The sequence below is a fragment of the Agrilus planipennis genome, unplaced genomic scaffold (genome assembly GCF_000699045.2).
Source record: "Agrilus planipennis isolate EAB-ADULT unplaced genomic scaffold, Apla_2.0 scaffold262, whole genome shotgun sequence".
In the NCBI taxonomy this organism is placed as follows: Eukaryota; Metazoa; Arthropoda; class Insecta; order Coleoptera; family Buprestidae; genus Agrilus; species Agrilus planipennis.
Window position 1 is genome coordinate 257,344 of NW_020442418.1, and position 10,264 is coordinate 267,607.

Consider the following 10,264-nt stretch of genomic DNA (forward strand, 5'->3'; position numbering starts at 1 on the left):
AGCTAACTATTTTTTGCTTTTAAATTTTCTTTTCGGATACCGCTATTTGCACTTTCTTGATTTTGTGGTGTTAGGAATGATGATTTATTAGAAAAAGTAGGAGAACAAAAACAAAAACAAACTATGGAAGTCCATAAGAGAAAGTAATGGAATCATAGTTATGCTGTATTTTTCTAATCTGTTGAGTAACATAGCAATAACGGGTTTGTTCTTACAAAGAGCATTATGTAAAATCTCATATAGATATTCATTTGCGTCTGTTGTCATGTCGAACCATATTGCTTTGCTGCTAGGATTTGTGATTACTTTTGTTTTTGGGTATTTTAATAATCCTGGTAGGCTTATTTATGCTATCTGTTAATTTAGAGCCAATTAAACGAAAAACCATTAAATACCTTTACGATTTCATCTGTTGAACTCAGATGAATGCCATGTATTATGATTTATGCATTGCTACATTAGACTGAAATTATACGAGGGTGGATTGATAAGTTTCCGGCCTAACCAAGAGATGACGCCACTAGGCCTACCTTGAGGTGACATTCTATAGTACCATCCTTGGATAGCTTGTAGCTATAGTTTCAGCCCGATCTCCTTGCTAGTGTAGGTTTGACAGCACGCTGAACAAGACGCCTCTGTGGTTTTCGTAAAAATGGAAAAGCAGGAAAATCGTGCTGTCATCAAATACTTTTATTTGAAGGGGTTAACGCCGAAGGAAATTAAAAAAGAGATGGACTCAACACTGGGGACATCCTCCCCGTCATATTCAACCGTTAAGCAGTGGGTTTCCGAGTTTAAAAAGGGTCGTGTGAGCACCTCTGATGGGCCTCGCTCAGGACGCCCCGTTGAGGTCACAACTCCAGATATGATCGAAAAAATTCATCAAATAGTGCTGGGAGACCGCAGATTGAAAGTGCGTGAGATAGCTGAGACCTGTAAGATGTCATATGAACGTGTGCAACATATTTTGCACCAACATTTGCATATGGAAAAGCTCTGTGCAAGATGGGTGCCGCGTTTGCTAACAGTCGACCAAAAATTGATTCGAAAAAACATTTCTACCGCAAATTTGTCATTGTATAAGCGTAATCCAAGCGAATTTTTGCGTCGATTCGTAACCGTTGACGAAACGTGGGTCCACCACTACACTCCTGAAACCAAAGAACAGTCTAAACAGTGGATTGGACCAGGGGAACCAACTCCAAAGAAGGCAAAAACAATTTTTTCGGCGAACAAGGTTATGGCTACTGTTTTTTGGGATGCAAGAGGTATTATATACATTGATTACCTTGCAAAGGGTAATACTATCACTGGTCAATACTACGCAGACTTATTGCAACGTTTGAGCCACGAGGTGAAAATTAAACGACCTCATCTGGCGAAGAAAAAAATCTTGTTTCATCACGATAACGCACCAGCGCACACGTCAATCGTTGCGACGGCTAAAATCAACGATCTAAAGTTTGAATTGATGCCGCACCCTCCTTACTCTCCAGACCTAGCCCCGAGTGACTATTTTCTGTTCCCTAATCTCAAAAAATGGCTTGGCGGTAAGAGATTTGCGGACAATGAAGAAGTAATCGAAGCTGTAAATGGTTATTTTGAGGAGCTTGACGAATCAGTCTATAGAGATGGCATTAATAGACTGGAACACCGCTATGAGAAATGTATCAGCCTTGGAGGAGATTATGTTGAGAAATAAAAAAAAAAAATTTTTAAAAACCTTGTTTTTCTTGGTCAGGCCGGAAACTTATCAATCCACCCTCGTATATTAGAACACTATTGGAAATAATGAGAATAATTCTTTTTATATATGAACGCAAGGCAATACAACAGTGATGCCATATTATCTTTGCGTTCTATATGAAGTGTGGAATGAATGGCCGAACGGAGCTCGAAGCCACGAAAAATTAGATAATTTATAGTCTCAAAGAGTAAACGGATAAAAAACTTATAACAACTTAATGTAAGCGATCTTCGTTTCTGCAAATAATTGCCTTGTAAAACTCAAAACAATGGAAATACTGTACCTAATGTCATTAATGACAAAGTCATAGTCAAACTTTAACTAAACTATTGTAATTGTACTTTTGGAAAAAATATCTAAATTCTAGTGAATAAGAAAAAAATGAGAGAAATAGTTCATCTACAAATTGGAGCAGCGGGAAATAATATTGGAACTAAAGTACGTAAAAATTATTGGATTTACTATTTACAGATACAAAACTGCTTTCAACTTTGTGTCATATTTTATTTTCCTTCTGGTTTACTTTTTGAAGATCCATTTTTACTTGTTTTTTTTATTACTAATTTTAATATTTTGGTTTGAATATATTTGTTTCTACCTTACATTTTATTAACATTATTGTATCTCTGACATTCAATAAAGTAAAATGAGAAAAGAAAAACAATACGTTCTTGTAGTTCTTACTCTTTCACGGCCGGCGTCTATCGATGCTGTGTTTTCTTCCGGGCTTTTTGGCCGTAGTCCGTGGAATCTTGCTTTTCCAGACGTTTCGCCGTTCTTTGCTGACGGCATCTTTAGTGGTGACTGTTCAGTTACGACTGAAGATGCCGTCAGCAAAGAACGGCGAAACGTCAGGAAAAGCACGATTCCACGGACCAAGGCCAAAAAGCCCGGAATAAAACACAGAATACGTTCTTGTTTAGCACTTTGTTGGATTTACTAGATATCAAACTCTTCAGTTTCGACAAAACGCTGTCTAAGAACATATCGCTCTATTTCATTCGATACCCTAGCCTTATTAGTTATGCCGCAAATTCGGTTAAACAAATAGATATTATTAATTGCAAAGGATCTTGTTAACTGTTATTGAATCTACAACTACAAATTGCCACAGATATCGTCTTACGGTCTTCCTGTTATTACTTCGGTATACCTACATTTATTATATTTGTAGTCAATTTTCAGAAATTCAAATAAGTTTTAAAAAACGATTTTCTTATTCGTTTCAATTCCTAATTCTTCTATACACATTAATAATTCTGCACCGTAAAATTATCTGGATGACTGTGATTTTCGTTTTCTCATCATTTGATACGTTTAAGACCTTTATGAAACGAATAGGTGTTGTATTTTCAATGTTTCTTCAATAAATGAAAAACATCTCGATATTCTTTTGCTACTTTTTAAGTTTTGGGAGGTGGTATCTGATGAACATGGAATTTGTCCTGATGGGCATTGGCACGGAGAATCTGATCTACAGCTCCAACGTCTAAATGTATATTACAACAGTGTTCGAGGACATAGATTTGTTCCCCGTGCTATTTTGATAGACCTAGAACCAGGAACATTGGATCATGTAAGGTCATCACCTTTCGGTCAACTATTTTACCCCGACAATTTTGTGTTTGGAAGGGAAAGTGCTGGAAACAACTGGGCCAAAGGTCATTATACAGAAGGCGCCGAATTATGTGATGTTATATTGGATATCACACGAAAAGAAGCCGAAAGTTGTGACTGCATGCAGGGCTTTCAGGTTATTCTTTTGTGTAAATTAATTAAAAACAAAATTCAAATTAAGTATATTTATTTTGTGAATATTTACAAAGATTGATGTAGTCTTGCTTGCTTAAACAGTTTATTTACACATAATTAAACCTAACCAGCTATAAAGCTACTATGTACAACACTAGAACTAAACTAATAATGAAAACACAACATCAAACAAAAAAATAAGGATAATTATAGGTAAAATCACAAATAAAAATGCAGTAACACTAACCAGAACACTTGGCCCCTGACGGGTGGTAACTAAAAAAGGAACTTGGAGACTAAAGTGGTTGATGAAGGCTAGCTCTTACTTGCCGCGGATGGGTAGAATGTCGGAGATGCCTGTAATAAAAAGAAACTTTCCTACCAGCCACTAATGCTAATGGGCGGGCAGTCACTTCGGACTACTCCAGAGGGTAGAGCGGAAGGTTCTCTTCAACCTCCTTTCAGTTATAAAAAAGACTAGGCGAACTAAATGAAGACAGAAGATAATAAAAGATTATCTGTGGAAAATTACTGCCCCAGCATTTGCCTAAGTGACCTAAGGAAACCACAGAAAAATTTGGACGCAGACAGATCCAGAATCGAACAGGTGTCCTTCCGAATGCTAAGCAATGGTCTGATCCTCTAGGACATGCTTATACTCACTCAGCACAAAGCAAGCATTGGGGAAGATAGGAGAAGAAACAAATTTGTTTCTAAAATTAATTTCGCACGATAAATAAACAAAATAGATAACGGGATAGGATAGAGCATGCATTGCAAACCTGTGGTTAATAAAAAGACCGGCGGTTCTACGATAGAAATCAATAACAAAAATAGAAAAAAGCGATTGTTAAAAAAAAAATGGAAGCGTACTAAGACAATATAGAAACGGAACGTAAATGAGAAACTACAATGAAACAGCGAAAAAACAGAAATAAAAAATAATGCAAATATAAGTAATCGGTAAATTTTAAATAGAAGGTGAAAGTATGTTATTTGCAAGTTTGGTAGTAGGACGGGATAGTTCAGATAGGCGACAAGGTAATTAGGGTAGTTACGCCATGAAAAAAATTGTACTGCAGCCATAGCGATGGTTATTTCCGAGAATAAATTTAATACGTAAAATTCTTTAATAATATGATCGTATTAGGAACGCGTTTTATTAGAATCTAGTTTTCGTTTGTGTTATACACCTGAACCATAGAGTGACGGCCCCTGACTTTTTCAATTTCGGCGCAGATGATAAATAAGAACCATAGCATTCGGCTAGAAAAGGATGTCGCTCACGCTCGAGAGAAATATCGAAATGCAAAAGGGGTTAGTCGTTGGGGACACACTATTTACTCCAACTTTGTGTGATTTTATTCTGTTTATTCTGTCGATGATTTTATTGATATATAAAAATCACAGCCGGGCCGGTTGGTGTGCGTTGAGTTTTTAGCTCCAAGAAGAGCTGATCTTAAATGATTTACCTTAAATAGTTTAGGGTAGTGTAACCAATTGCTAGCGCGCTTTTTGTTGGTGCTGGTTCTGATTTTCGTGGCTGTCTATTGTGGAATAAGTAGTATTTATACACAAGTGACTTTCTAATTGATCCTCAGCCTACACTACACTATATTTCATAACACGCACCTTCAGAAAAATGGTATTCCCACTTGATTTTGTTTACATAACAGTATTATTGATTAAAAGTAGACCAAGATTAACGTTGCAATTCAGATTGATAATTTTTTCATATGTCTCAATTTTATGTATCTATTTATCAGTTGGTTCATTCGATCGGTGGAGGAACTGGATCAGGCTTAGGGTGTTTACTTCTAGAAAAAATTAAAGAAGAATATCCGGACAGAATTATAAGTACATTCACAATAATTCCAAGTCCAAAAGTATCAGACATGGTGGTTGAACCATACAATGCAGTATTATCATTTGATTATCTTATGAACAACACTGACGAAACCTATATTATCGATAACGAAGCGTTGTTCGATATTTGCTATAGAACCTTGAAGTTGACAGCTCCAAGCTATGAGGATATGAATCATCTTATATCCGCTGTAATGTCAGGAGTAACCACCTGTTTTAGGTACTAGAAAAGGACGTATGAATTTTAGCGTGTGTGATAGAGGTGAAACTTCTTAATCGATTCGTAAGAAGAAAGAGGTCGCGATTGCATTTACTAAATGAAGCACGTGCATTATAAATAATGTAATTGATGATAATTCAGGCTAATCTGAAATGTTCACTTCAGACTAGCCTGATGAGGTTAACGTTAAAGCCGACGAAACGTCGCAAATAAGAATTGGACTGAAGTACCAACACTAATTATCAGCTCTCAACTAATCGTGTGCTTATGCACTAAAGCAACGCTATAAATAATATGGAGAGCAGAATCTCCGGTTCAATCACAAATTATAATTATTCCCTTTTATTCAAGTTATATTGTTTCACGAAACTTGTGGAGATCCGAAGCATTTACGTATCTAAATAAAGAAGTTTCATTTCAAAAATTGAAGGTTTTATTTCTATCGCTTATAATGCGAATGAAATATAAATTCATATATTGAAATACCTATTGAGTCTTAAGTGAGAGTGCGTCGAAAAAGAATAGGAAAATCAAAGAATTTTCTAATTTTGACTTCACTGAATACCTTATTATCGTCAGGTTTCCTGGACAGCTTAACGCAGACTTGAGAAAAATAATGACCAATATGGTTCCATTTCCACGTTTACACTTCTTTATGCCTGGCTTTGTCCCCCTTACAGCTCGATCAACAGTCGCATATCGAAGTTTAACAGTCCCTGAACTTGTACATCAAATGTTCGATGCTAAAAATATGATGTGCGCATGTGATCCGAGGAAAGGAAGGTACATTATTACATTTTGCTGATTTTGCCACTAGTTAGTGATAATGTTTAATAGGACTACATTATTCATTTTTCATAGGTACAAATATAGTAAACATAATACAACAAGTGATCTGTCACGCAATTATAGGGAAAAAGTATACACTGATTCCTTCAGACGAATGTTTGTATTGAAATTTACACGTATCAGTTATTCTTTATACTTATCGTTTGGGAGATTTGCAGATAAAACTGCGAAGTTGTCACTACATTTGCTATTTGGATTTTGTGTTTGTTGTTGTGCTTTCTTGATTTCATTAACGAAAAAATAAGTATTATCAACTAACTTACAACTTCAATTAAATATTAACATTAACTTGTGGTATAACTACTCTATTTTTTTCATAAACTAGAATGCACCGACAACTAAAACTAAAACAACTAAATTAATCATAGAACTGAATAAAAGAGCTTGAATTTGCGTACATTGATTGAAAGCACGTTGTAGTGTAACTTACCTAGGTCAAGGTGATCGTCATCTAAAGCACTTACGCTGTGATTGTAAGAGACCTTTCCAAAAATGGAAAGTGAAAAATTGGTACGGGTTAAACATTAGGGATGCAAAGGTTGACATGAAACACAATGTTTAATTTTTAGCAATTTGGAGTGCCAATGGTAATAGTGATATTAGGAGTAATAATGATAGTAGTGCCAAAGTAGTGATAGTAGTAGTTCCAGACTCAGCCTGTGGGAGAGAAAACCATGCTTGCCACAACAAGAGTAAAGCAAAAGTAATAAATACTTGTAAAACGTAAACACAATAAAATGAATAACACATGAAAATAAAACCAAAGCAGATCAAATCTAACTCACACGTCAAATAAATAAATTAATCACAATTGTATTTGGAAAAGGGTGCACTTCGAATGTAATATAGCTGTTGCAGGACAAAAAAATAAACAATAAGAAAATATGTGAACTGAAAAAATTCATGACACAAGAAAATACAATGTAAAATGAAATGAGACGTTCTCGGTACACGAGGTAAAAACAAAAATCCACATAAAACAAGTTAGTAAAATTCCTTTAAAATGGTGGCGTATAACTACGTGTTTCGTCTTTGGGCAAATTACTGGACTCTCGGCTAGTTTGAGTGCGCTGTGGTTGTCACAATGTACGACGAATCTAGGAATCCTGGAGTCCCAAGAAATCGAGCTGCCTCAGAATATAAATATGAAGTCCGTTTACGAACGACGATCTTTATGATAGCTACCTTAATTTGCGTCCACATAGCCCTTAATCGATTGATTACAGCGGTTTTTTGTTACGGAACACTAAATTTTTCATATTTATGTTATGGTTTTTCACGTTGCTTAAGTACTTTACCAAATTTATTGTCGTATTTATTTGCCTTTAATTATTAATATACTTGTACAATAAGTACTTCCATAAAAGGATTAAGTCTGCTTGACAGTCTATCTGTTGGTTTACTTACCCCAAGATATAGTGAAGTTTAGTTGGGTTGAGCTAAACTGCCAAACGATAATCTCTTAAGAAAGGTAACGGAAAAGTGGAGATTGAATTGGCACCTTTCCTGCCCACGTAGTAGAGGTCGCATTAAATTAATTTTCAGATTAATTTTTTTTATTAAAATTTAACTGAATTAAATAAATATTGAGGTGTTAGTTTCGATCCAGCCCGTTTACTAAGTGCTTATAATAATATAATAGTGCAACAATATCACTTTTTTTCTTCAGAAAGTTGGGCGACGACGGCAATCTTTTACAGTACAAAATTTTATATAAAAAAGATTGTAATGACACATTAAATCTTAAAATTTTGGTTCGAAAAACATAACAAATAAACATTCAACACACAAATACATCTTTGTATTTTCTTTCTGCAAGCCTTTTGATAGTAGCATTAAACGGTTTTAAAAAAATCCATGTTATCATCCAGGATTTCGAAACAATACATAATTTACAACACTATAAGGGTAAATAATACATTATTACATATTTGGCAATAATATTTAACCCTGAATGAAAAACGTCTAATTATTATAATTATAATACCCCATAAGTTATCCTATCCATGATGTATTTCACAGGTATCTTACAGCAGCATCAATTTTTAGAGGGAGAATGTCTACCAGGGAAGTCGACGAACAGATGTTTAACATACAAAACAAAAATAGGTACATATTAATAATAAATAACTTTGAAACATTTTTGAAAAAACTTTGTAGTTTCAGTATATTAAAGTGAATTAATTTTTACCACTACAAATAATCTCAAATGGCTCATTGCTAATAATGATTATACATTTCCTCATTAATTCGAGGTTATCTATGGTGATAAAAATTAATTCACTTTAAAGTAATGAGCTCATAAGAAATACAGTCTAAACTCTTTATAACGTCACTCGATTTAACGACAAACTCCTTAAAACGTCGAAATTTCTTTACTTTGGTTGGTTTACATTGTTTTCTATACAATATTACACTCTATATAGCGACACGCTCACTCTATTTAACGACAACAATGCGGCATTATAAATCATTGAGCAGTACTTTCTAAGTTACCGAAATAGATAAGAACTACAGCTGTGTACGTTGTTGAAGAAGACGATCCTGTCCCTCCACCAAGCATCAAACAAGCACTTGATGCAGCGAAACTATTAAAAAAATACTTTTTATATAATCAAATTGATCCAGCAGTATCTCAAGATATGACTAAGATACGTAACAAAATACAATTAAAATATTGGAACAGCAAAAAACATCAGACGAAGATAACAGGCTATACGCAATGTATGAATAATAATGTTCGTGTGCAAAATATGTACTATATTGGTAAATGCATATTATTATAGAATAGTAAAATAATATCTTTTATTTCTCTCGATTTAACGACCACTCTTTGTAACGCCGAAAAATGTTCAGTCTCTTAAGTGTCGTTATATAGAGTTTACACTGTATATTATTTGAAAAAATCGACTGAATTCCTTATAATTTTTTATTAGTTCTTACTTTATCGAATGGATACCTAACAATATCAAGTCGGCTATTTGCGATATACCACCTCGTGGTTTAAAAATGTGTGCTACGTTTATTGGAAATACTACTGCAATACAAGAACTGTTCAAGAGAATTGGTGATAGCTTTACAGCTATGTTTAGACGAAAGGCTTATTTGCATTGGTATACCGGAGAAGGAATGGAAGAAATGCAATTTGCAGATGCTGAAGTAAATATGAGGGACTTAATTTCGGAGTACCAGCAATATGAAAATGCTGCAGTTGAAGAAGTCGATCTCGATAACGATGATGACTCACTTTAAGAATTAACTACTTATCTAAAAATAGCAATACTTCTATTCAATAAATTTTAACTAAAGTTATACAGTGAAGTATTCTTTTTAAAAAAATGCGCGGAAGTCACTTCTATGCTCGTGAACGTTTAATTTAGAAATTCGAAAATGGTTGTTAAAGGTGTATGTTTGGAATATGGCGCTGTACGAGTGCGAAACATGGACATTGGGCGGAAAAGAAAAGGTTAGAAGCGTTCGAAATTTGGTGTTACAGGCAAATAATGAGGATACCGTGGGTAGAGAAGGTTAGAAATGAAAAGCAATGAGAAATAATAGAACAGAGAACTCTATAGAAGTCAATAAGAAATAGACGAGATAGGTTAGTAGGACAACTTCTCAGGCATGAAGGTCTAGTTAGAGAAATATTAGAGGCAGTTAAGAGGAGAAGAGATAGACCTAGATTAGATCACTTTTCGCAAATAATTAAGGATGTGGGTTGTTCTAGTTTTAGGGAAATGCGAAGGTTAGCTCAGGATAGGAAAGAGTGGAGGTGCGTGTCCAACCAGTCTTAGGACTGACGACCTTATGATAATGAGTTGGAACTGCAG

At 34.8% G+C, this 10,264-nt stretch overlaps 1 protein-coding gene across 2 annotated transcripts; it reads left to right on the forward strand.

Annotated features, from left to right (window-relative positions):
• Positions 1-2,025: 2,025 nt before the first annotated feature.
• LOC108740907 (tubulin beta chain-like) lies at positions 2,026-9,746 on the forward strand. 2 transcript variants are annotated; one of them, XM_018475424.1, is made up of 6 exons: positions 2,026-2,185; positions 3,156-3,500; positions 5,266-5,585; positions 6,165-6,368; positions 8,457-8,543; positions 9,371-9,746. In XM_018475424.1, exons 1-6 carry the CDS (start codon positions 2,129-2,131, stop codon positions 9,684-9,686), a joined length of 1,329 nt encoding a protein of 442 aa, XP_018330926.1. In that variant the 5' UTR covers positions 2,026-2,128; the 3' UTR covers positions 9,687-9,746. The 2 variants fall into 2 exon arrangements, with proteins under 2 accessions (XP_018330926.1, XP_018330927.1); XM_018475425.1 differs by having other exon boundaries at positions 8,484-8,543.
• Positions 9,747-10,264: the final 518 nt, after the last annotated feature.